This window comes from Gymnogyps californianus, chromosome 12 (genome assembly GCF_018139145.2).
Source record: "Gymnogyps californianus isolate 813 chromosome 12, ASM1813914v2, whole genome shotgun sequence".
NCBI classification, from domain to species: Eukaryota; Metazoa; Chordata; class Aves; order Accipitriformes; family Cathartidae; genus Gymnogyps; species Gymnogyps californianus.
The window spans coordinates 23,329,111-23,353,838 of record NC_059482.1 but is presented as its reverse complement, the minus strand read 5'-3'; the positions used below and the strand labels follow the sequence as shown (position 1 = coordinate 23,353,838).

At 59.9% G+C, this 24,728-nt stretch overlaps 2 protein-coding genes across 2 annotated transcripts; one reads left to right on the top strand and one right to left on the bottom strand.

Moving 5' to 3' along the window:
* Positions 1-1,033: 1,033 nt before the first annotated feature.
* On the top strand, positions 1,034-15,343 carry ENKD1 (enkurin domain containing 1). Its single transcript, XM_050903979.1, is given in 11 exon segments — positions 1,034-1,085; positions 1,580-1,710; positions 5,733-5,836; positions 6,134-6,195; positions 6,241-6,358; positions 7,644-7,816; positions 11,340-11,501; positions 12,685-12,805; positions 12,808-12,853; positions 13,788-13,924; positions 14,439-15,343. Coding segments are annotated over 9 exon segments (1,065 nt in total). The 5' UTR covers positions 1,034-1,085; positions 1,580-1,710; positions 5,733-5,751; the 3' UTR covers positions 14,600-15,343.
* Positions 15,344-18,337: 2,994 nt separating this feature from the next.
* On the bottom strand, positions 18,338-23,558 carry LOC127021159 (partitioning defective 6 homolog alpha-like). The gene is made up of 3 exons (XM_050904096.1): positions 23,496-23,558; positions 21,980-22,202; positions 18,338-19,165 (listed from the first exon to the last, which is right to left on the bottom strand). Exons 1-3 carry the CDS (start codon positions 23,556-23,558, stop codon positions 18,378-18,380), a joined length of 1,074 nt encoding a protein of 357 aa, XP_050760053.1. The 3' UTR covers positions 18,338-18,377.
* Positions 23,559-24,728: the final 1,170 nt, after the last annotated feature.

Below are 24,728 nucleotides of genomic sequence, written 5' to 3'. Positions count from 1 at the left end.
TCCAGAGCAATGGCACTGAAATGTACCGTTACAAGGGAAAAGTGTGGTTATGGGCAAACACATCCATGCACATTGTGGTCTCCTGGAGCAGGAAACCTGGCTAGCGTGGTCGTTCTGCTGCTCTCGTATGGCTGAACCTCCTGGTTTGACCATGCCAAGGGAGTCCTCTGCGCTCGCCCAGCAAACGACGGCCTTTCAGCTTGATGGTGAGCACGGTCTAAGTCAGATTTATTCTGGAAAATAAAAGTTCAGCTGCTTGAATTGGAAAGAAAATCACAGAAAGAAGAAATAAGAAAATAGCAAAATATACCTCAAGCCTCGATCTGTAACTGCCCTTCAGGGTTTTCTTCCAGGATGTGTGCAGAGTTATGCATTGAAGTTTGCATACCGGGGACCCCATTCCCACGTTTTTTGCTTGGCGTGGGTGCTTCGATCCACTGTACCAGCCTTGTCCTAAGCTGTAGGGTAAGCACATAAATAGAGGCAGGCTCTAGAGACAGACTTCCTTGGTCCTGCGAAGGGCTGGGGTACCTTTGGGAGCCCTTCGGCCCCCAGCTCCCTCCTTCCCCAGGCCCTGAAGGCTCCTGCGGGTCAGCGGCCGGCGGCTGTAAGCAGGGCCGGGGGGTCTGGCGGGATCCTCCCCAACAAACCCCGGGGAAAGGGGAGGCTGAGGGCACGGCGCGGGGGGAGATGAACCTTCGCTGTAGAGCGAGCCCGAACCAGGGCCCTCCTGCCCCGGGGACGGCTCACGGGCGGGTTCGGGGCCCTGCCCGGCTGCTGGGGATCGCCCTGCCGCCCCCCCGGGCCACGTCTGCCAGCGGGGAGAACCAGCGAAGGCTGGGGCTGAGCTACCGGAGTGCCCCGGCCCCGCTCCCCCGCCGGTGCCCGCCCCGGTCCCCCGCCCCTCCCGGCGGAAGCAGCGGTTGCCGGGGAGCGCGGAGGGGGCCGGGCCGGGCCTGGCCTTCGGCTCCCGGCGGGCGGCCCCAGTCCAGGCCCAGGCCGCGGCCTCCTCGGCCCGCCGCAGGGCCCGGCCCCAGCCCCTCGCCCGGGCCGCAGCCGGGAGAGCTTCTCCGCGGCCTCCCTCGGTGAGTCCTCTCGGGGGGAGCCGGCGAGATCCCTCACGGGCCTCAGTGCCGCGGCCCGGGGGTTGTCCCCGGGGATGTCCGCCGGGCAGCGGGGCACCGGGACGGCAGAGGCTGGGGACTGGGAAATGCCAGAGCCGGGGGCTGGGGGGGCCGCCATGCCCCTTCCGAGGGCAGCAGGGGCGAAGCGCAGCCCCGGTGACAGCCTGCAGCCCCGGCGGCAGCCTGCAGCCCCGGGGAAGGGGTGGCTGGGCCCGCCTGGGGGAAGCGTTGGGGGGCTCCCGGCCACCCGCTGCTTCGGGCTTTGCGGGCAGTCTGGCTCCGACACCCCCAGGTCCGCGTTTCTGGCTGCGCTTCTCCCGCCCGCCCCCTTCCCAGGCGCACGGGGAATGAAAGGAGCCAAGAAGGGTTTTTCAGGGGTATCCAGTGTTGTTCGGTGGGGTCTTGGATCTCTGCACGTGCCCCAAAACGGGGTTTGTATTGATTTCCTGTGACAGCACAGCCAGAGGAGACTCTAGACGGCGATGCAAGCTCCAGTCTCCATTGCTGGACCCGGTGTTGCACGTGAGGCCCTGTAAACTCAGCACGTGGCTCATCCTTGCGTCAGAGAGGAATCCCACGCGTTAAGGTGGGGCCTCTCTCGTGTCGTCCTTCCTTCCTTGCTCTCCTGAGAGAGGGCTTGGCTGCAGCTCTGCAATACCCACATCAGCCTCTGCCCACCTTCCAGTGCCGAGCGCAGCCCTCATTCACCTCCCGCTCGAGGCTGCTGCTGCAGGACACGTGTTTGACTCCTGGGGCAGACTGTACAAGCTGGCTTTGTTCCTAAAGGGCTGTTGGTGGGCACGTGCCCGGCTCCTGGGGAACACGTCCCACATGCAGACGCCAGTGCCACACTTGGCCGTACCCGTCCCTCTTTGTTTTCAGAGAGCCAAAAGAGAAAACGGGTCTTGGAGACTGGCAGGTGGGGAAGAGCTGGTGGTACCTGAGGGAACCTGCATGGGGAATAGTATTAAAAGAGAACATTAATCTCTCCCATTGCAGTCTGCAAGGGGAAAGCATAGGCATGGACTAACACCACTGGGTAGGTTCACAGCGCATTGACCTCATTCCCTGACCCCTGATTCTGCAGGAGGTATGGTCCCAGATCCGTGTGCCCCCCCCGTTTTGGTGCGGCCCTCAGGCACGGATGTTATCGTGGTGCTACTTTCCATTTCGGCTAAAACTACTGAGGAAGGAAGCAAACAGCCAAGACCAGCTGCACAGAGATTAGCCCTTTGATTTGCTGCAGATGACTTGCTCTGCTTATCACAGCTTATCACAGCTGTGGGATTTTTTTTTTTTCCCCCCCCATGCTTTTTGCAGATGTTGGCTCATAAAGGCATGAAGCTGGGCTTGCTTCAGCTCTGTGTGTGGTAACAGTTTCCTGGCCAGGGACCCAGGCACAGTGAAAATGTGATCTGTGAAGAAGAGGGAGTGCTTCAAGGTCAGACGCAGCAGGTTCAGGGCTGTGAAAAACACCTGCCAAAGCCTTGTCCGTTCCCATGTTTTGTAGTTTCCTTAACTACGATGCCAAAACCAAGCCACAAAAGGAAGCTGTGGTTCATATGGGCTCTGAAAGGTGTCAGTTTACCGGAGAGATAAGTAGCATTTTTACCACTTGGTAAGCTGGGGCAAAGGGCACAAAGCGTCAAATTAATGGTTCTTAAACTTACAGGGACGCTCTGGGAGAGGTAGGGCTGGAGCCTGCCTTGATTGAGTCCTAGGCCAGGACCTAGCTGTGGTCCTGGCGGGGAAGCGAGCAGCCGGCCGGGCTCAGACAGGGTGAGTAAGCAATGCTAAAGTTGTTGGGTTACTCTGGCAACTGGCCTGAGCCTCTTTTGTAGCTGTGCTGATTTCAGGTGAGCAGGGAACAGGGTTGGTGCAGCCCTGTGGCTAGGAGCAGCGTCACTGCTTCCCCAGCGAGTTCTGCAGTCTGGCAGGGGGTTAAGAAGAGAGCGGAGTTGCACACATATATATCTGTTTACCTGGACTTAACCGGACTGCGTTTGCGGAGTCTGCCTGCATCTCGTAGCCTGCGAATGCTCTAAATAATGTCTTTCTGGTGGCAACAGGTCGAATACTGTATTTTTGACATTTAGGCTTCTAACATGGTGATAGAGAAGACGCTTTCCTGGGTGCAAATTGGACAGTGTGGCTGAGCCAGCGATCGGGTCACTGCTGAAAAGGGCTGGCCCTGTTCCCTCTTCCTCCCTCCTCTGCATTCGTAAGCACGTGCTCCTGCTGTGTTTCCCTCGTGGCTTGCTCCAGTGCTTCTCTGATCCCCCCCATCGAGGTAACAGCCAGGTTACTTTTGGACAGAAGGATAAACGGGCAGAAAACTAACCCAGCAAAAGAAGTGACTTGTTTCATACAGGGGTAGTGAGTTGAACCAGCTCAGCGCAGGACCATTTGCGCTCCAGAGCCGTCACAGGAGATGAAGCTAGAAGGATGGGAATGGCAGCGGAGAAGGTCCGCACGTCCCCTTTTGGCAGAAGTGAGCCACGAGGTTCTCTCACTTGTATCCCCTGAATACGCTCGCGGTCAGCAGGAGCAGAGCAGCAGCTTGGGGAGTCTGTACCGATCATTGGTAGCTGAGGCTTGGCCGCTGCTTCTCAGGGCTTGATGCTAGGGGCTTGTGTCCCACGTAGGTGAGTTCGCTGTAGGTACCTAGATAGGCAAGGTGCTTGCTATTGTAATAAGGTTGTCTGATCTTGCAAGATCCCAATCCAGAGGCGATGCGACTTGCAAATCAGGGAGTGGGTGTCATTTGCAAATTCCCTGCAGCAGGGCAGGGTGCTGTTGGGATGTGAAATGTGACTTGTGTGAAGGTATAAAATGAGCCTTCCATCCCCCACCTCCTATCAACTTGCCTTTCCTCCTTCAATCCCCCACACTAATTGTCTGCTCTGTTACAGGTCTTGATTTCAGCCTGACATTTTGCGTGTAAATTACTGGGTTTGAAGGCGAGTTCAGATCCAGATCAGATGTGAATTTCAAGGCCAGTAGCTGTTCCGGAGTGATCTCATGGTGAACGCTTTTTTGTTTCTAGAATAAGAGAGCCTGTTCTGGCTTAGTTGGATCCATTATCAAGGAGATTAAATAATACCAAGACAGTGTCCTTTTATGTCAGGCCGAGAGTCTGTGTCTGCTCTTCAGAAAGAGCTTTTCCAGAGTAGCTGGGTACAGTCTGTACATGCATGCTGGTGTGCAATAGTCAGCATTGCTTACATTGCCTCTGCAGTTGTGTCTGGGAGATGAATAACAGCTTTTTGCTAATGGGTCTCATGTCAACAGGGGTGATTTAGCAAGGAAGACTGCAGTGCATTAGTTGCTATGACTCAGACTCACTCAGCCTTGTACTGATCGTTTATTGGTTTATAAATTAAACTGCAGATGCTGCATCCCGTCAGCGCTGGCATGCCGAGGATCCTGAAAGGGATTCTTCCCGTAGAGTTGTCTCAGAAATCTTTAAATTACTGCCTCGGGAGTCAGGGCATGCAGGTTGTAGCCCCAGCTCTTACAGCCATGACTCCAGCCGAGCTGCCCTGGTGCCTGTCAAAATCATGGCATGACTCTGATGAGGTATCGAGGCTCCTGTGGCATCTGCCCAAAGCTCACCAGCAGCCTGTGCCGTTGGTGCGGCATCCTGCATCCTCATTTTCTGAGTGGGGAGCAAGTCCCTCAAGTTTCTTGTAGGCAATAAAACGCGGTCCACGAGATCTTGGTGGGCATGGCGGGGAAATAGGTGCTGGCTGCTCCTGTGCTGGAAGGATCTGTGTTCCTCCTGTCGTGGGGAGGAGAGAGGCAGCAGGGACCGGTGTGGGCCAGGGCAGGGATTTGTGGATCTGTGCTGGTCCCTGTTGATCTGCATTGAAAAGTTATTTAGAAATGAAAAAGATGGTTTTCTAAACAGGTAACTCTCCATTCTCCCGGAGAGCCGAGAGACAGCTGGGCCATTTTTGTCTCGGTACTCTTCCCCAAAAATGAAGCGTCTGCCCCTACGCTGTCCTGGAGCAAAGTGTTTTGTCTCGGGTCCTTCTGAGGTTCGGCCCCAGCCTGCTCAAGGGTGCTGAGGGTGCTGGTGTGTCTCCTGCGGAGGATACAGCCGAGAGGTTTATCTGTGTGGGGCAGGGGCTTCAGCTTGCTTTGGGTGGGTTGTGTTTGAACCACAGGAGCTATTTAGAAGGTGCAAGATAATTCAAATCTAAGGCTAAAATGTGTCAGATGATGTCCAGCTGCCTTATGTTTCCTATTCGCTAAAGGCACACAGGGCAGTTAGAGCAGCTCAGCTCCTGCCTGCATGTCTGTATTAAATGTTCCCATATGGGAGAGCAAAGCCAGGAAGGATTTTCTGTACTGAAGATACCGATATTATAGCAACTGCAGACATTTTGGGTTCAACGCTGGTAAAAATGCCGATTAGCCCCACAATAGGGACAGTGCTGCTTGATCCCTTGTCTCACCTGCATGGAGTCCAATTTGGGGTGGTTTCCTACCTGCAGATCATCTCTGGGTGTGAGCTCTCTAATGAAGGTCAGAAGTTCACCTATATATATATATTAAATGTAGCTTTTCAGTGGCTCAGTGAGCCCTCTTCATTTCTGTTCTCAGTTGTCCTGGTTTCAGCAGGATGTGTGAAGGGCCATCCAGGATTTCCGGACCCATTCCTCCAGACCCTGTGCTCTTTCCAAACTATTACAAACGCCCTTTCTCAGGTGAGTCCTTGATGCTCGTTACGGATGTGCGGTTTCATACTTTGGCATGACACAGCTTGCCCATCTGATGTCCTTATTCCTTGGCGTCCTCAACAGCCTCCACTCACGCTGGTGCAGGTGCTTCTGCTGCCTCACGGATGGTGATCCTAAAGGTGGTCGGTACAGCTGGTTGAAAGATGGGAAAGCATAAAGTAGAGGTGGAGAGCGGGTCTTCAGCATTGTTTGTAGGCTGTGGGTGAGGAAAACAATGAGGTAGGATCGTTTCCTGATGATCTCCTTCTCTTTCTTTCTCTGTAGCTCGAGGGAGGCTGGAAGGGAATGCTCAGAAGCTGGATTTTACCTCTGGCCCGCTGGACCCAGTTCCCAACCCGTATCCCGCTTTGGGCAGCGCCCGCCAGGTCCAGCCGGCCCCTCGCATTCGCCCCAGTGGAAAGGACTTTCTGGAGAAGGGACAGAAGGGGACGCTCAGTCTCTTACTGCAGCTCGAAGGGATCTCCCTTGACGGGGGGCTGCCGGTCAAGAGTAAGTACAGCTGAGTCGCTGCTGGCCTGAGTTGCGTTTGGGGCCAGGGATGAAGCATCAGGGATCTGGGTGGATTCCTCGGCTCTGCTGCCTGAGGAGAGCTTGAGCTTCGCAGGGCCGGTTGCCCCATCCTCTGCGTTTGGCCTGGCAGTGGTGTCCCCAGACTGTCGCCCATGCTGGAGCCGGTGCTGCTGCGGCGGCCTCCCTAACTCCAGTCTGGCCCAGGTCCGCGGTGGGAAGAGGGCCTATAAAAAAAAGACACTGTTTAATTGGACTTGAGGAACTAGTCATGGATGAGAGACTATTGAGAGATGCTGGAAATAAATCAAGCCCTTCTAGTTTGCTGCCTCTGAATATAACCAGTATCTTTATAGTCAGACTTAAAGATGGATCAGGTGAAATCTTAATGTATAGAGGATGTTTAGCCTGGGGAATTCCTTGTTAGTGAAGCCAGGCAGGATTTGGGAAGACTGTATATGTGGATACTGAGAACATCTTTGCGAAAGATGCTCCCTTCTCCAGGGAGGTCACCCAGAGTACATTCAGAGGTCCAGGAAGAGCGACTGAGCGCTGGGTGTCATTTGATTTACTTCACGGGCTGGCATTGCCCCTAGCCCTGCCTGGTGCCAGCGTGGTGGATGCCAGCTGGTGGCTGCCACAACTGCTGTGCCAAAGCAGGAGGGGAATGGAAGAGGGTCTGGTTGTGTCAGCTGAGATCTTCCCTGTCTTGGGGAGCCCAAGGAAGGATCATTTTTGATTCGAAAACAAAAAATACAATCCATAGTCTTGATTATGTCCCCTTGAATGTGGGACAATGGCTGACCCTGAAACCAGGAACAGTGCAGGTTTAAGGCTCTGCAGCTGCCATTAACCAGCCCTCTCTTCGCTTCAGAAACGCCACGGGATGCTGAACTGGGAATTGACCTCGCTCTCGAGAGGATGCTGGCATGGCTTGTCTGGCATAGTCCAAAATGGGACAAGTGAGCCACGCTCTCTCGGAACAAGGGAGTCTGTGAACACCAGTAATGTGCACGGAACTGTGCTGATGCTCATCTGGGCACTGTGGGATCCTCTGGCAGAAGAGGATCAATCCGGGAGTGTGCATCTAACATGGGAAAAATGCACAGATTGTCTAGTCCGCAGGAGCGGGGAGAGCTTGCTTTTTCTGTGGGCGATTGGACCAGCTTTGGAGATGGAGCTGTGGGCTCTGGTGCCAGTGCTCCAAGAGCCTGCATCCTTTGCCAGTGTCTGAGGGTTGAAGCCTGTGTCTCCCCTTGCTATGCAGGGAAAGAGTCCAAGGACCACGAGAAGGAAAATGTGAGGCGAATAAAGGAGATTCAGAAGAAGTGCAAAGAGAAGGAGCGAGCCCAAGAGCACAGCCAGCCCAAGCCTGTGAAAGCTCTGTGGAAATCCCAGAAATATGAAAACGTGGAGTCAAAGGTGAAGGCCAAACTGCAGGTCGGTACCCACTGAGCTCTTGAACTCTCCTGGCCTGGGATGTGAGTCAGCCATGAGGTTCTGTGGGATGGTGGACATGGAGGAGTCCCAGAACCTACGGGTCTGGGGGCAACTTGGTGCTGAAGCACGGTGGGCGGATGTGACAGTGGAGCTGTGTGCTGAGCGAGAACTTTTGGCTTGGGTCTGGAGAGCAACTGCTGTAATAATCCCCATCCTGTCTGACCAAGTAGAGTCCCCATGCAGGGGAAGCTGAGAAGAGGAAAATCTCATCACACCGTCTGCCGGGGGCTCCTACTTGGCCCTTTGGTTGTTAAGGATCTAAAGGCAGTTCCTGCGGGGTGCAGAGCAGCCCTCACAGCCATATTCCCTGTCTAGAGGTGCATCCAGCTAGCTTTTCAGCTTCCAAGTGTTTGGGGCAATGCTTGTCTGGGGTTTGTGACCAAAAGGCTGTGGTATTCTGCCCGGCGGATCGTGGTCCTCAGAGGTCTTCAGGCTGCGTCAAACCTCGATCCAACTCTTACCACCCTGTGCACCCACAGTGGGCTGTGTATCTCCAGATTCTTTTCCGAGCGATCGTCCTGGTGAATAACCACTGCGCAGTGGGGACACACAGGCATCTCCGGGCAGTCAGGGTGAGGCCTTGTAGCTCCAGCACAACCGGCAAGGGTGTACGTACCTCCTGTCCTCTGTACCCGTGCTTGTGGGAGAAGGGATGCAGGGCCATGCCTTATATCCTCAGGCTTTTTTAACTGCTGAAACGTTCGTGGCTTCTGTTCCGAGTGGGTGTCTGGCTTTGTGAAGGTTTTGGATTGTTTTTGACTTCTTTCTTTTCCTTTCTCTGGATAATTGTTTCTCCCCTGGTGGGTTCCTGGTGTTTAAATGGTGCCTCTGTCAGAGAGCTCTGTAAAATGCACCAACGTGGCTGCCTTGGTAGAAGCGTCCCTGTTTGTACAGAAAGTAAAGTTAAGGCCCACTGGGAGAGGAACGGAGAGCTCCCTCGCTATCTTTGGGTGGATCCGTTGTCATCGGTCTGGATCTGGGAGAGCTCTGTCATCCAGGTGACCCCTGTGTTCGGTTAGCCTCTTCCTTCACCCAGACGTAGGCACTGCGGCTCCTGTGGATGGGGTGGGTTCCTGCTGCACGGCAGCAAGCAGAGGGGGGGTGTTGTGCCCACCCTCATCGTAGTGACCTCCTGGAGGAGAGGCCTTGGGGCTCCCTTCCAGCTCAGCCTCACGTGGGAGAAGCTCCTTGAGGAAGGGGAAGCGCAGGGCTGCTGCCTTGGCCGGTAAGCCGCTGGCTCTCTGGAGTAGCATTGAACGGTTAGATCCTGCGTTCCCGTCGGCCTCAGGGTTGTCGGCTGCCAGGAGAGGGCTTTGTCCTTCTGCGAGTCCCTGGTAGCCTGCACGGTCTCCGTCTCTGTTCTGTCTTTGCAGCCAACCAGGCTGTGTGGACAGGAGCAACACAGGGAGCTGCTGCTCCTGCAGACGGTGGGTGCAAGCTGGGTGACGCCTTGAGCACTGCCACTTACACAAGCCTTCCCTTGGTACTCCCTTGCTGAGCTGGAGCCTTCAAGTTCCTCCTCATCTCTGCATTGCTTCCCTCTGGTCTGTGGCCCTCGGGCCAACTTTTGACACTAAAATTATGTGTGTTGATAACAACTGCAAAAATTGGCAAGATGATTTCCAAGCCAGTGGTTCCAAATGCTGTATCCCTTCCTCCCGGCGTGCCACCAGGCTCTCTGATGTCCGTGACCCTTCCACACACGGGAGCAAACCCACGTCTGCTTTAGGAACGCAAGCCTATGCTCTTGTCTGACAAATCCTCTGGGTTAGAGGAAGATTGAGATAATTTCTTCTTTTGTTTTGGAGAAAGGGGGTGGTCTCTGTGCAGGCGGTTTCTGCGTGGTGCATTACCTGTGCTCTGCGGATTCCTCCAGAGAGGTGGCAGGAGGCCCTGGTGCTGACTCACGTTGCTTTAACTGTTGCTGTGGCTCTCCTAGAGCTGGGGTGTTCCCTTTGAAGGATCTCCATCTTCTGTGGAGCTGCTGCTGCTCCGAGTTTAATTTGATTCTTTAGGTCTTGATGTCTAACGCAGTTTCTTTTCTCTCCTCTGTCCCTGAGGCTGTTAATCGTAGCAGCTGCCTTGAAAAGGGCTCTGGCAGTCTCCGTGCTCCCGTGGAGGGAGACGGGGCACGCTGCGCTCTGCTAGCACGCTCCTGAGATCACAGACTTATTTGACTTCGAACCAACCGTGCTAGGTAAAGGCGCTTCTCATTAACTTACCGGAGAGATCTGGGTCTCCTGGCTCCTGTTGAAACAAGACTGATCATCTTTGGAGCATGATCAGTCTAGGCAGTGCTGAGGGCATTGCATACCCTGGTCCTTACACCAAAACTACTGATGTGACTGTCCTGTCCCACCTTCAGTCTTCAGGTCTGCCAAGCTAAACGGGTCAGGCAATGAGGAATCTGCCTCGAGGGGACCGCAGTTCAGCTGAGAGAGCAGCTGAGACCTTGGGTGCCTGTAAAGATCTGCAGGCTGCCCTGTACAGCTCCTGTCACTTCCAAGAGCAGAGCAGCGCCCTAGTTGCATTTATCATAAGGTCACCCACTTGCCACAGCGTCAGCTTGCAATTTTCAGGGTTCGTTTGCAAGAAGACTGTCTGAGAGTCCCCAGACCGCCTGTTAGACATCAGGTGGCGTCGCCTTGTGCCAATGCTAACCACGGCCTTTGAAGATGCCTCTCAGATGCAATTCCACCCTCCCAAAACTACCAGACTCCTTCGCTCTCCGCTCCTCTTTCCTTCTAGAGTAGCATAACCAGAGACTTGGGGTGCTGAGCATCTCAGCACTTGAGAACAGCATCTCAGGAGTCAGCTTCATGCCTACCTGTGCCGTTCCCTTAAAGCTTGCTGTAGCAGGGCTCTGCAGCATGCTCTGGATTTACGGAGGTGGGATGGCTGCTTCTGGGAGTTCAAGTTCTCTAGTGTTGCCAACAAGGGAGACTGGCATGTGTGTCTTGACTTTCAGCACGCTTACTCCACGCTGCCGTTTGCCCTTTTCACAGGCAGATTTCTGCTTTTTAAGGAGTGATGATCACTGTCAGTAGGGACTGTCCATCCATTTAGATTGTCCTTAGCTCTGGTAGGTATCTCTGTTGGGTTATCCGGTGTTGCTCTCCTTTCATGCCTACCAGATTAGTCAGTAAAGAGGGAGTCTCCAGTCAATGCTACCCATGCATTTGATCCAAATGCGTGTTTCTGCACATTTTTCCCCTTTTTTTTAGTGTTTCTTTACAAAGGTCAGTTGCCAGGTCTGGATTTGTTGCTGTAGGCAGTCTGTTTGGCCTTCGCTGGCTGTGTACAGATTGCCTTCCCGCAAGAGCTTCTGCCAAGTCAAGGCAGAAAGAGTATGCCTGCTGGAAACTTGGGGTTGAACTTGTGGTTGACCACCCAAACTTTGTTGGGTGGGTTTCTCTTTGCTCCAGCCTCCCTCCACTAGTGGGTCTTTTCTTGCCTTTCCCAGGAGAGCTCCCCACCTCCAAATCCAGAGGCGCTGAAATTCCTGAGGGCATATTCTCGCTGTGGCCCTGGGATCAAGCCGTGCAGACCACTCTCCCCAAGGCCTGCCAGAACGAAAGCAGGAGCAGACACGGAGGCTCCAGAGGCACTGGGTGCTGAAACCAAGGTGGGTTGCACACTGACTGCATCCGTCCCAGGGGTTTCTGGCACTTCTCTGTTGCTCCTGCTTTGAACTCCTCATGCGTTCTTCTAAAGTGTTGGGGCAGATGTGCTGCGTGAACAGGGAGATCTGCAAATACTGTTCTTGGCTGAAGGGAAGGAACAGGGGTGGTGAGACGGGCGTTCAAGGATTGCTGATGCTACCCTCTGCTTCATCCTTGCTCATAGTTAAAGAGATTGTGAAGTTCCCTTTGAAAGTCCCACCTCTGCGCTGTAGAAGTGCCAGTGATCTCAAATCTCTCTTCCTAGGGCTTTGCAGGAGGTCTTGGGGATTTGGAGACTGCTCCCACCTTAATCAAAGGAACTGTGGCTTCTGGACGTTAGATTAAAAAATTGGGAAATGGGTGTGCTTTTTAGTAAGGAGAGTTAAATCAGTATTAACAATTAAACCTTTCAGGTAGTCTGTCTGGGAGGTCCTAAACTGCTCCGTGACTCATGTCTTCTTTACTTGGCAAGCGTGGGGTTGTCGGTTTGTTGGTTCCCAAATGCCATGGAGCGACTTAATTTAAACAGGACATAAACTCCTAAGGAGGAAAAGCAAAAAAAGACACTTTAAACTCAAACCCAGCAACCTTCTCCCCTGTCTTGGCCATCAGAGGAGCTGTGTAGAGGGTGCTGTCTCTGGGGGAATGCCCCAAGGACTAGCTAAGTTCCTGCTCTGCCAGGGGCTCTGTTGCATTTACTGGTCTGGCGAGGACCCGACCAGTTTTTTCCCTGACCTTCTACCTGCTCTGATGGGCTCAAAACACAGCAGTAGGAGCCACGTGGACTGTGTCAAGCCTGGTTCTTCCTGTCCTTCTGGCTTTGAGGGCATGGGGTCAGCTTGGGCACCTCAAAAAGATGGGGTTTAGGTTTTTGCCTAGCTTTTGGTGCCAGGCAAACCCTGGCACCCCAGGGGTTTCCAGCACTTATTCTGGGACTGGTTTCTTCTCAAAACACAGCTAAGCTCCTGCCTGTTGCTCTGACTCCTGAGGTGGGGTGGGCTGAGGGTATGCCTGTCCTGCTGTGGTACACCTGCAATTCTCTATCTTGCGTGGGTGCCTCTTTGCTTTGTCCCTTGCCGGGACAAGGGCAGCTGCCTGTGTGCGTGTGCCCAGCCGGCCCCTGCTGCCTCCCTCTCTCTCTTCCAGATCCAGGTGGAGGGCAAGAGCATTGACTTCGTTAAGCACAACGCCCGCAACGCCAAGCGGGCCCCGCTGCGGCGCTCCCAGTCCCTGCAGGCGCTGGCCGAGCTGCTGGAACAGAAGCACCGGAGCAGGAGGAGTACAACGCCAAGCAAAAGGGCCACGTCCCCCAGTAGTACGTATGCCCCTCTCTGGTCCACGGGACTTTCTGTAACAAGCCCGCTTCCCTTCACCACGTCCCCCAGCTTCTGCGTAGAAAGACGGGGAGGCCAGGGACAGAGGCGCTCTCGCCATATGCAAGCAGCGCGATTCACTGTGGCCTGGGGAATAAATGCAATCCCTCCTGGTTTCTTGACTTAACGAGCATCCCATGACCAGTGTGACTGGGCTCAGAAAGAATTTTGTCTCCTCCTCCCTTGCTTGCTGTCGTCCAGTGATGCTGACATGGGGGTGCTCTGTGTGCTCTGAGAAATGTCCTCCTGCCCCTTCGTAAGCCTTGCTCCACATGACGTAGCTTCAGTATTAAAAGGTCTGGGTTTGGAGAGGCAGATAGCTTGCCCTGCCTCGCAAGCGTTCATCCTGCCTTGCACCCGGAGTCTGAGGAACGTCCAACTAGCGACTTGCATTTTGAGGTTCGGAGTGGAAAACAGTTCCTGCGGGACCCTGTCCTAGGACTGACCGTGGTGTCAGTCCTTTGGCTCTCTGCTGTGCCTGCTGTTCTCTGCCAGCATCTCTGGCTGTGAGCCGCTGTGTCCAACTTCCTTCCGTCACTGGCCCACAGATGGTTTTGAGAGGACTCAGTGGCCTGGGCCAGAAGCAAGGAGCAGAAGCCCTTGTCTCCGAGGAGCTCGTGTGTCAGCCTCAGTGTGTCTCTTCCAGCAGCCCTTCAGTGCATGTGGACCGTGTTCGCTAGTCCACGCATGCGGGCTGAACCCGGGCATATCCCTCCACGGCACGGGCCTGTGCCGGCGGGGTGGGTCTCCGTGGTCCTCAGGCAGTGACATGGAGACCAGCGGGGTTGGAAGGGCTCCGTTCCTGGCCTCTGCCGGCATCCCTGGGCGAGCCCTCCTGCCAGATGTGCTGACGCCTGCCTTCGTTTGCCTTGCCAGCCTGCTGGAGAGGAAGGAGCTGTGGCGCAGGCAGAGGGAGGAGCGGCTGCGAAACCTGCCGGATCCCGACACGCCACCTGGTCATACCATGATGCCGGAGGGCCAGCGGCTGGAGACCCTCGGCAATCTGAAGCAGAGTAAGAGGAAAAGAAACGGGGATTCCAGCTCAGAAAAACAGGCGAACCTAGCCAGGATTAGGGAGAAGAGAGTTCTGGGGCACAGATTCGTGCCACTTGGAGAGTTGCCTGGAATGAGGCACGTAGCTGGGATGTTGCAGCGCTTGAGCTGTGTGCGTGGAAAGAGCAATCTCCTTCAGGTTGGTGGGACCTGCAGGTTACAGGAGTGGCTCTCTGGAGCAGGCTTGTCCAGCGGAGCTGATGTTAGCGTTACTATTGCTCTTAAAATGATAGAAAGATTTTGGTTGGAAGGGACCTTCAGAGGTCTCTGGTCCAACCCTTGGTTCTTCAAAGCTGGAGCAGGTAACTCAGGTCCTCCTCCAGCTGAGCTTTGAATAGAAGGATGGGCATTCTAAGTCCTTGTTCCAGTGCTGCCACCCTTTTCATGACTGAAGGTGAGGTCATAGCGTTAGGAAAAGGATGGATTTGTTTGGTCTTCCACTTACACAGCTTGTTTTGTTTGGTTTTTTAATAGGCCAGGAGCAGCTGATAAAGGACCTGGTCATGCTGCCAGTGCGCGCAGACAACCTCAGCATGCAGAAGAGGCGGGTAGAGCTGGAGAGGAAGCTCTCCCAGATAGAGGAGGCCATCAAAATTTTCTCGAGGCCCAAGGTCTTCATCAAGCTGGACGCCTGAGCCGGTGGGGCTGGGTGTGTTGTGCTGCTCTGCGTGAACATCCTTCGTCGCTGGGAAGGGACGATCATCACTTTGGGAGGGAAGGAGAGGAAGGCAAGTTCAGGACCCTGGGCCCACGCAGGTGCCGATACAGTGTCCAACGTGCAGCTGGCATCTCTTGCTCACCCTCCAGTGCTGTGTCTTGTCCACGGAAAAGGGAGGGAGATGCCCTGATACACGCTCCGCTCTGTGGTCTGGAGAACAGTTGTCTCTGTGCCGCTTGACTTCTCACAGATCAGCTCTCTGAGATCCAGATCTCTGAGATCAGCTCGGGATCCGTGGCATCACCTCTTATTTTACCATTTTTTCCCACTTCTAGAAACTGGTCGGAGGTCTCCCGTGCTGCTGCCTGTGGTGTTCCTTGTCCCCCTCTTTCTCCGGAGCTCGGCCACGGTCATGGCTCATTCTGGGCACCTGCAGGCTTGTCTGCACAAAAATCTCGTGCTGTACGTCTGCCGTGCGTGCCCCGGTCCTGAGCACTGACCCATCCTGCTCATGCAGCCGGTGCCTCTGCACCCTCCGACCTGCTGGCTGGGCTCCGCAGCTCGGGGACAGCTTGGGGACAAGGAAGAGGCGCAGAGCTTCAGTCCTTCCTGCCCAGGGAAGAGCTGGGCTGGCTGCAGGGGATCTGGCAGGGTGTCTGGAGAAGCCTTTGTTGTCTGTGGGGCAGGACACGCTCCAATAAAGCATCGTTTCCCTCCTTCAGGGTGTGTGCAGCTCCCGGTGGGCTCAGCAGGGCCTGAGGAGCGGTGGTGGGCAGCAGAAACGGGCAGCACTGACGTCGTGCAGGCAGAGGGAGAGCCGTGGGTCCTGGTCCCACGTTCTGCGGAAGCCCGAAGTGGCCAGGGAGGTTAGGTTTCACAGGGCTGGGGTGCTGGGACGTGGTGGTGGACGCAGAGTGGAGAACGTGCGAAGTCCTGCCGGATCTCCGTCCGCAGGCCGGCAGGACAAGGCTGGGCAGATGGCATCGTGGAGGTGAGCTCGCTGCCTCCTTACCTTCAGATGCCACACAGGGACCTGTGCAGACCTTTGCAGGGATCCTGCTGCGTGAAGCGTAGAAAGATTTAAGCTAGAAGGGATCACTGGAGGGTTTGGTCCATCTCCTGCTCAGCGCGGGGCCAGCTCCACAGCTTGGGGCCTTGTCCGGCTGACTTAGGAAAATCCCCAAGGATGGGGTTGCCCCCACCACCTCGCTGACGCTCTCTCCCCAGGCTGTGCCACCCTCAGGGGGAACACTTTTTCCCCTGAAGTCCCATCAGAATTTCCCTTGTCGCAGCTTGTGCCTGTTGCCCCGTCTCCTTTCGCTGCGCGAGGTGGGGATGCGCGCGGTTGCCCCGAGCAGGTGCCATGTTGCACGGGGTTACTCCATCCTGGGCAGGATTTTGCGGGGTGGGGATGTTGCAGAGCGGTCCAGCCCTGCCCGCAGCGCCCTGCGATGCCCTGGGACGTCGGGGGCCGACGCTGCTGCCGAGGGCCAGGGAAGATTTAGCACTCAAGGGCTGGAGGAGGTGAGATGCCAACTGGAAAAATCACCTTGCGCTCCCCTGGGGCCGCCCTCGGGGCAAACAGGCTGAGCCGGCTGGATGAGAGCGGCTCCGAGAGCAGCTGGGGGCCGCGGGCCCCAGCCCCTGTGCACCTCCCTGCCCTAAACAAGTCTGGACTAACCAGCCCTGCTGTCTGCTTTGCTCTCTTGTCTGTCTGGGCCCCGGCTGTGGGCCGTGAGTGTCACCCGGCTCAGGAGCCCCAGAGCCACCAGCCTCAGCCCTCGCTGCTCTCCCTGCCTGCTCCCGGCAGGGCTGGGGCTCCGGATGGACAGTCAAAACCTGAACGGTTGGGCCATCCCTTCAGACCCTGAGAGCTGCAGGTCCTCCTCCTCCTCCTCCTCCTCCTTCTCCTCCTCCTCACCCAGCCCCACCACATGCCCTTGAGAGCAGCGCCGGCGAGAGGACCCTGTGTTTGTAGGACCGTTGGCAAACGGGCTGGCAGAGCCGGTGCAAGTCAAGCCCTCGGCGCTAAAGCAACCCAGCAGCTCCTGTGCGGCTGCTGGCGAGGTTTTGGCTCCGCCGGCACAGGTGCCTCAGGACAGGGAGCTGTGTGTGGTTTGGTTCTCGGGGGTCAATGGAGGCAACAGGACACAGCTCCCCTGCTTCCCTGCGGAGGTGACCGGCTCTGCCTGTCACCTGTCACTCGTGCCTGCGCCCAGCATCGCCCTGCGGGAGCCAGGCCAGGGCAGCCGGCACCATCTGCGCTCGCTTCCCACGGGGTTTAATCTGAGGGCCGTGGGAGAGCCCTTGTGCCATGAAGGGTCTGGCACTGCACCGGTGCCCTTGCTCCCCGAGCACCCGTGTCCAGTGTGGGCGAACGGGCTGGTAAAGCACTGCCATCAGGTGCACCCTACCTGCCTGGGCTGCTTCGTCAGCAAACGTCGCCGGTGGCCGCGGTGGGTTGGGGCAGAGGTGTTGGTGCTGGTGCTGAAGGTTGATGCTGCAGGAGGTGTGGCGAGAGGGGGCGAAGAACCACGGGGATGGCCAGCCACGATCTGGCCAGGCCTCTTCGCAGCCGGGACAGGAGGGCAGGAGGAGGAGAAGCTGTCACCACTGTGGGTCTAACGGGGCCCAGCAGCACTTTCCTGCTGGGGTGTTGCTCCATCCCTCCCCACGGGCAGGAAGGTGCTGCTCTGGGGCTGGGCCAGGCCAGCAGCAAAGCAAAGGCCAAAGCCACCGTCAGCCTGGCACTTCGGTGCTGGGAGAGGGACCGGGCGCACTGGGAGCCCCAGGTGAGCAGGAGGGGTGGGTACGGCCCCCCTGAGCTCGGGGCTGGAGGAGGAGGAGGGAGCTGTGCCACCCCCAGCAGCGTTTACTGGGGATGAGCGACAGCCAGGGTGCTGCTGCCGGGCTGGGTGCCACCCAGCTCCCTGCAGATGTCACTGGGCTGTCCCCTGCATAGCGAGGGCACCCCAGCAGGGACAAGGTGGGAACTGGGGGGCCAGGCAAGGCTCATTGTGTTGGGCCACCATGCCAGTCTCGCTGCCCCAAACAGCCTGGACATGTGCCGTAGGCCAGGGACGTGCAGGGGGAGGGACGTGCCCCAGTGTCCCTCCAAAGCCCACCTCTTCAGTAGGCCTCGCTGGGGTCGCCCAGCGCAGCAGCAAAGCCACGACGTGCGCCATGCTCGAGGGTGCCGCTCCCGGGCACTGCCTTGCGCCCACAGGGCCGGGGTCCCCACCCGCTGTCCCCCTCCTCCTGGGGGACCTGCAGAGCGTGCACCCATGACGGGATGGGCCGCGGCACGTGGGACAAGGCGGTGGGGCTGGTGGGGGACGTGCCTGCCCCGTCCTGCGGCACTGGGGCTCTTTGCTGTCCTGGAGGGGGCTGTACCCCGCGGCTGTTGGGGTCCAGCCCCCGCGGTGACGCGAACCAGGGACAAGCGGGGTGCTTTCTAGAAAAGGTTTTACTGTCCGTTGCAATATATTAATTGATGATGCATATTTTGATAAAACAATTAAAAAAACCCACTTGTTTGGAAGGAGGGGGCAGGAGGCGAGGGGGCTCGGAGGGGCAGTGCCTGGCAGGAGCGGGCGCCGCAGCAGGGCTCCCCGGGACGCGGGTGGTGGGAGAGGGCAGCGGGTGGCCCCGCTCCGCCCCTGCCCACCGGCCCTGTCATCGCCCCGGTGCCCACAACCAGCCCGGCTGCGCGGAAAAACCCGGTCGGCCGCCAAGGGTGGCGCGGGACCCCGCGGCTATAGGGTGAGGAGGGTGCCGTCCTCCCGCCCGCTGCCCCGGCCGGGGCTGCCGTCGTGGCTGCCGAAGGACTGCAGGGAGCCCCGCGAGCTGTGCGGGGACAGGCTCCGCTGGAGGGGTCCATCCGCGGGGCCCCCGTTGGGGCAGCCCCCGGGGACGTAGTGCGGCGCGCTGTCGCTCTCGATGACCAGGTCGCCCTCCTCGTCGCTCTCGGCCGTGCTGTAGTTGCTCAGGTACTGCGAGGCCGGGCTGGGGGTTTGCTGGCTGGGGGTGCTGTCCGTGGACATGCCCGAGCTGCCCGAGGCCTTGCTGCTGCGGATGACGTTGTTGCGCTGGTTGGCCGGCTTGACGGTGATGATGAGGTTGTGGCTGTTGGCCACCATCATGTCCGTCACCTGGTCCAGGGACTTGCCAGCCACGTCGATGCCGTTGACCTCCAGGATCTCGTCGCTCACCGCCAGCAGCCCCGTGCTCTCGGCCAAGCCGCCCTTCACCAGGCGGGAGATGAAAATGCCGGGCACCTTCTCGACACCCTGTGGGGCCACGCGCACGCTGACGCCGTCGCGGATGTAGAAGCCCAGCGGCTTGTCGGAGCCGTGCTTGTGGAGCCGCACACGGCGGTGGGTCTCGGGCAGGATGTCCACATCGATGATGGAGGAGATCTGGCGGAAGTCCTGAGGCATGCCGATGAGGAGGTGAGGCTTGGCCCGGTAGTGCGCGGGGCGCAGCAGCCCCTTCTTCTTCCGCTGCAAGGAGTTTGAGGCGAAGACGCTGGCGTCAGACTCTGCTGTAGGGAGCAAGGGAGGACACAGGTCAGGCACCGCAGCTGCCCGGGATGCAACCGCATGCCCTTGGCCCCAGGTGTTAGGGGAGCTGGCAGGAGAAGTGCCCTGCTCACGGGTCTCACCGGCTTTTCCTCCCCGGAGCATCACCCTGGCTTTTCCTGCAGCCTGTCTCCGCCGAGCCCATCTCCTGGGATTACCCAGCGTACACAAGGCCAGGATTAGTGGGATCGAGGCAGTGATTCAGCCTTAATCACACTTTAAGCCAAACTCTGCAGCTTAACACTAGAGCTGCCAGCCCTGACGGCCCGGGAGCTACGGCTGTGCCCCGGTTTGGGTTTGGTGAGAGGGGAACCCCCCTGCACGAAGGGGTGCTGTGGTGGCAGCAGCTCCCCGAGGGCGAGTCCAGCCCCGTGAGGCAGCACCGGAGTCCCTTGTCCCTGCTGGAGCCGGGCCATCGCTGGCACGGGATGGGGATGGCCGCAGCTGTGTCCTGCGGAGCCCTGCCATCCCCAAGGACGGAGACTCCCCACCTCCTGGAGACCCGTCCCAGGGCTGCGGCATCCCCCGGGGCCCCTGAACATCCCAAACTGTGATGTGTGCCACCGTCTCTTATTCCACCATCTGGTACCACCACACGGGGTTTGACTCCATCCTCCCTGACCCTGCCCTGGGGCTGCTCCGTGGGGCCCAGCTCTGCCACATCCCCTCCTTGGCCGCATCCACCAGGTGCTGGGGAGCATCCCCTGGGCCCTCTCTGGTTTCTCCCCGTCCCTTTCCACCAGATCCGGACGCCGCATTGCCGGCACGTTCCCCACGGTGCCCCCCACCAGTACCCGGACCCTGCTGAAGCTGCAGGGGTGCTGGGGATGCCCCCAAACCCGGGGGACGTGGGGTTTCTCCCTAGCCAAGCATGCCTGCCAGGGCTCCTGGGTTATAAATATCTCCCTGCACACACAGCCTGGCGTATTTTTAGCTCAGGGAAGGGCGGTGGAGGCTTTCCCACAGCTATTTCAGCGTACAGCTCCTCTCCGAGGGGCGCGGAGCAGCTGGGCCAGGCAGGTCCAGCACCCCATGGACGAGCCCGCCGGCGGCCCTGGCGATGTGCCGGGCTTTCCCCGGCCCTTTCCGTGAGCCAAACCCGGCCCAGGAGGGCCAGCGCCACCATCCCCGGCCAGGCTGCGCCGCAGGGATGGCTTCACCCAACGGGGTGATGGCACGGAGAGGAACCAAGCTGCAGCCTTTGCTTTTTGACCCCCTGCGGCAGGACTGGCTGCCGTGGAGCCCACCGACGGGTGCGCACCTACGTACACACGCGTGTGCACGGCTCCCCGCGCCCGGCGTGTGAGAGAGGCTCTGCAGCCGCATTCCTCGCTGACCCAGACTGGTTCAACGACAGCCCAGCCCCGGGATGACCTGGATCCATTTTAAATCATCTGTGACTCACCCCGGGCTTGCTCCTGGCCTCTCCACATGCCTCCTGTGGTGCTGCCGGCCCCTCGGCCCCTCTCCCGCAGGCACAGCCGGGTGCCAGGGCTCACCAGCGCTGCCTCCTCGCCCTCCTTATTGCGCTGCCCGTGGTGCCAGGGCTGTGGCCCACTCTCCACACCATGCCAGCTCGGCATGGTCACCCACGGGCCCTCGGAGGCTTTTCCCAGCAGCAGACGAGGTGGCTCTGGGAGCGGGAGCAATGCTCCCACGGCAGCCCCGGCACACCCAGCCCCGCACCGGCTCCCCGTGCCGCAGCCTGGGTCCAGGCCTTGGTCCAGGAACAGGGGATGGCTCGGTGCCGGCAACGACAGCCCCTGAGCACACCACGGGCTCCGGCTCCCTCCTGCCGGCAGCCTGGATCACCACTGCCGGCCCCAGAGGAAACACATGTCCAGGGCATCCCACATCACCGCAAGGCAAGAGCCCAGGAAAACTGGCACGGCAGCCGGGGCCGGCCACCGGCATCACCCCTCGCCCAGGGACTTTGTACCAACAACGTGAGCTGGAAACGGGGTCGCTCTGGGCACCGTGCCGGGGAAGCCAAGGCTTTTAGATCAGGCTCTGGCTTTGTGCATTTTTGCTTGATGGTTAAAAAGCCTTGGTGCTACTCAACTGAGTGGAAGGGGACGGGCTCGTCTCTGTCTCCCCAGCGGAGACGTACCCGGGGTGTTTGTCACCGGGAGGTCCTCATCCTCACTGGGACGCTGCTATCACGGCGATTTCACGCTCCTGCGTGAGGAAATTGCTCTCCGGGAATGTGCCGCTTCTGTCAGGGCGAGCCCCTGGGCTGCCAGGGAGGAGACGAGCCTCCTCCCACGGCCAAAATCTCGGCGGCAGCACCCCGCACCCCGAGAGCTCTGCCAAAACGATGGCTGCCGCCACCTCGGGGCAGGGAGCCGACGGGGCTCCCAGCGCAGCGCTCACGGGACCAACGCGGTGTTTTCCGGGAGCACAAGCAAGCCCGGCTGGAAAACGCGACTTCAAAGGGGTGAATTGCGAGGATTTGCCTTTGCTCGCCGGGGCACGCGGGGCCGGGCTGGCGTGGGTGCCTTTGCCACGGGGAAGGGCTGCCAGGGAGAGCCTGTGTGGGTGCCACGGCCCCGGTAGGGCTCTGGGAGCTTCCCAGTGCTGCCGCCTCCGGATCCATCCACCATAGTGGTGGCTGGCAGGTACGTGACAGGCCGCCACTGCCACTGGCACAGCCCAAACGTGGAACCGGCGGTACCACGGGACGTGGCTCATCTCCCTTGATGGGGAGGACGGATCCGGTGCCCTTCTCCGGATCCGGTGCCCTTTGGATCCGGTGCCCTTCTCCGGCTCCTGCTTACCCTTCTTCTGGATGATGACCCTGAGGAGGGGGTTGGCGGAGGACAGGGCTTTGTGGTAGTTGTCGTCGTTGTTGATGGGCAGGAGGTCGCCGTGGACGTCCGTGTAGCCCAGGAGCACGTCCACCCGTGGGATCTGGTGCACCGTCTGCAGCAGGCGGTAGAAGTCCTGGAAACTGCCCGCACCAGAGCGCTTCATGGCGAAACGGCGAAATTCGGCGTCAAACTGCAGAGGAGGAGGAGGAAGAGGAGGAAGAGGGTGAGGCTGGGCAGGGCTGGCTCTGGCCAGCAGGACCAATGCAGGCAGGGCACCACGCAGAGCTGCCCCGGGGCAGGCAGAGCCAGGCACTGCCGGCTCCAGAGCCCCGGCAGCACCAAGTCAGTGGCGCCCGTCGGCAAGAGCCCGTCCCAAAAGCAAAATAAAAGGAGCGGAGCTCTTTTCCTGCCCAAACACCGAAGGGACGGGGCGGAGAGGTGCCCACGTGGCAAAGGAAGGACCCTCCGGCCGTACCGCAGGCCACGGCAGGCACCGGGAGGCCCTTCCCTGCGACACAGGTGCTGCCGGAGCACCCGGTGAGCGCCAGCGTTAATTATTGCCTCCTTCCGTCACGACGAAGGGGAAGCCAATTAAGAGCAGGCTGAGGAACGCTGCGAGGATGGCGCTGCCCGAGCGGGATCACAGCCCGGCTGTCGGGGCAGGCGGCGGCGGCCGGTGCGCCCCGGGAAGGAGGGCACCGTGCACCCCGCCGGGCATCCCGGGCGGGCAAGGGCACAGCTGGGCGAGCGCACAGCTGGACAAGGGTGCAGCAGGGGATTGCGCACATCTGGGCGAGCGCAAGGCTGGGTGGGCACAGCTGGGCGAGGGTGCACATCTGGGGGAGGGCGCACACCCGGGTGAGAGCGCGCCGGGTGAGCGCACGTCTGGGTGAGCAGGCACATCTGGGGGAGGGCACATCTGGGGGAGCGCACAGCCCCGCGAGTGTGCACATCTGGGCGCACGGCAGGGGGTTCATCCCTTGCTGAGGGTGCACATCTAGGTGACGGCATAGCCGGGGATGTGCACATCTGGGGCGAGAGCACATCTGGGCGAGGTGTGCACCCGGGGTGACCGCGCACCCAGCACGCCCGCACCGGCGGGGCCATCCCGCACACCGGGGCTGCCGGCACTGCGCACCGGCGAGGGCGCGCATCTAGCGAGCGCTCCCCGGCGACGCTCCCGCAGCCGGCGCCGGCCGCGCCGAGCGGGCCCGCGGCCCGGCAGAGCCCACGGTGGCGGGACGCCGCGGCCGCGGGGCCGGGCCGGGCTCGGGGAGGCCCCGGGCAGCGCCGCCGCAGCGCAGCGCAGGGGAACGGAGCGGAGCGCCCGCACGGCCTGGCTCCCGCGCCGCTCCCCGGTGCGCGGTGCCGCCTCACGTGTGCTGCCCGGCGCGGGGGCGGCGCGCCCGGTCGTGACCCGGTGGAACCGGCCCCGGCTCCGGCCACAGCATCGGCCCCGGCCCCGGCCCCGGCGGGCGCTTACCTTGCTCTTGACCTCGATGACGGGCTCGGCGGAGCGCGCCGGCGTGCGGTGGTGCTTGGCCATGCTGCGGGCCGGGCCGGGCCGCACCGGGCCACGGGGCCGCGCCGCCGCCACCGCCGCTCCCGCGGCCACGGGGGATTTTCACCGGCCATGACGTCACCGGCGAGCAGGCCGGGCGCCGCCGCGCCATTGGCCCAGGCGGGGCGGGGGCGTGGCCGGAGGGTTGCTGACAACGTCGCCGTGGCAACGGGGGCGGGGCCGGGCGGGCGGCAGGACGGCCCCCCCCGCCGCCGCCGTTCCCCCCCCTCCTCCGCCCCGGCCCCGCCGCTCCCGCTCCCCGGGCCGGGGTGGGCTCCGCTCCGCCCGCCGCCGGCTGCTGCCGCCGCCCCGCCCGGGCACGGCTCCTCTCCCCCGGCGGGACGCCGCCGCGCTGCCCGCCTGCCCCCGCCTGCGGGTGGGCTGGAGGTGATGGGCACCGGGCACCGCGCCGCCCCGCGCCGGCAGTCCCGGGCACCCCATCGCTGTCAGGAGCCTCATTAGCGGGCACAATTAACCCCCACAGGGGCGGGCGCCTGCCCCTCTTCGGGGACACCGGGCTCTGGCGCGCCGCCAGCATCCCCGCTTCATCCCCACGAGTGTCAGCGGTGGGAGCCTTAGCTCCACCCGGGGATATTTCAGCGTGGCTCGACCCCACGCCGGTGGAGGGGCTGCGCCTGCCTCTCCCGCCGCTCGGGGGCTGCCAGCTCCCCGCTGCCGCGGGTCCGGCGGCCTTTTGGCAGAGGGCTGGCAGGGGATGACTTTCAGCCTGGCCCACGACACGCTGCCGCGCCGCTTGTTTCCAGCCTCCCGGTTACACGTTCCCTCCGGTTTTTCTCCCCTGTCCGGTGGGAAAGTTTCATTACCGCTCCGGAGCGGCGCGGGCCAGGGAAGGTTAGTCGTTTCGGGGATGAGTTGCTTTACCGAGCGGTGGAACAACCAAGCAAAAGGAGGGGAACCGCTTGAGTTCACTGGCAAAGCACTCGCGTCGCTGTGCCCGTCCCAGCGCCAGGCTGCCAGGACGTGCTGCCGGAGCACCTTCCTCGGGTGCTGCCGGCTTGTCTCCGTGGGTAATGCCCTTGGGATGCGTCTCCGGCAGAACTGGCTCTGTTCAGGCACAGAAATGCTCAGAGACGCGGGCGGCCCCTTCCCCGCAGACCCCGCCATGGCACAGCTCTGCCTGCGCGATGCCGGAGC

Excerpts from the sequence above, each read along its gene's own strand:
- LOC127021159 (XM_050904096.1), bottom strand. The coding sequence starts at position 23,558 with ATGGCCAAGCACCACCGCACGCCGGCGCGCTCCGCCGAGCCCGTCATC. Across the intron at positions 22,203-23,495 it reads TCATCGAGGTCAAGAGCAAG|TTTGACGCCGAATTTCGCCG; the intron begins GTAAGCGCCCGC and ends CCTCCTCTGCAG. Across the intron at positions 19,166-21,979 it reads GGTCATCATCCAGAAGAAGG|CAGAGTCTGACGCCAGCGTC; the intron begins GTAAGCAGGAGC and ends TGCTCCCTACAG.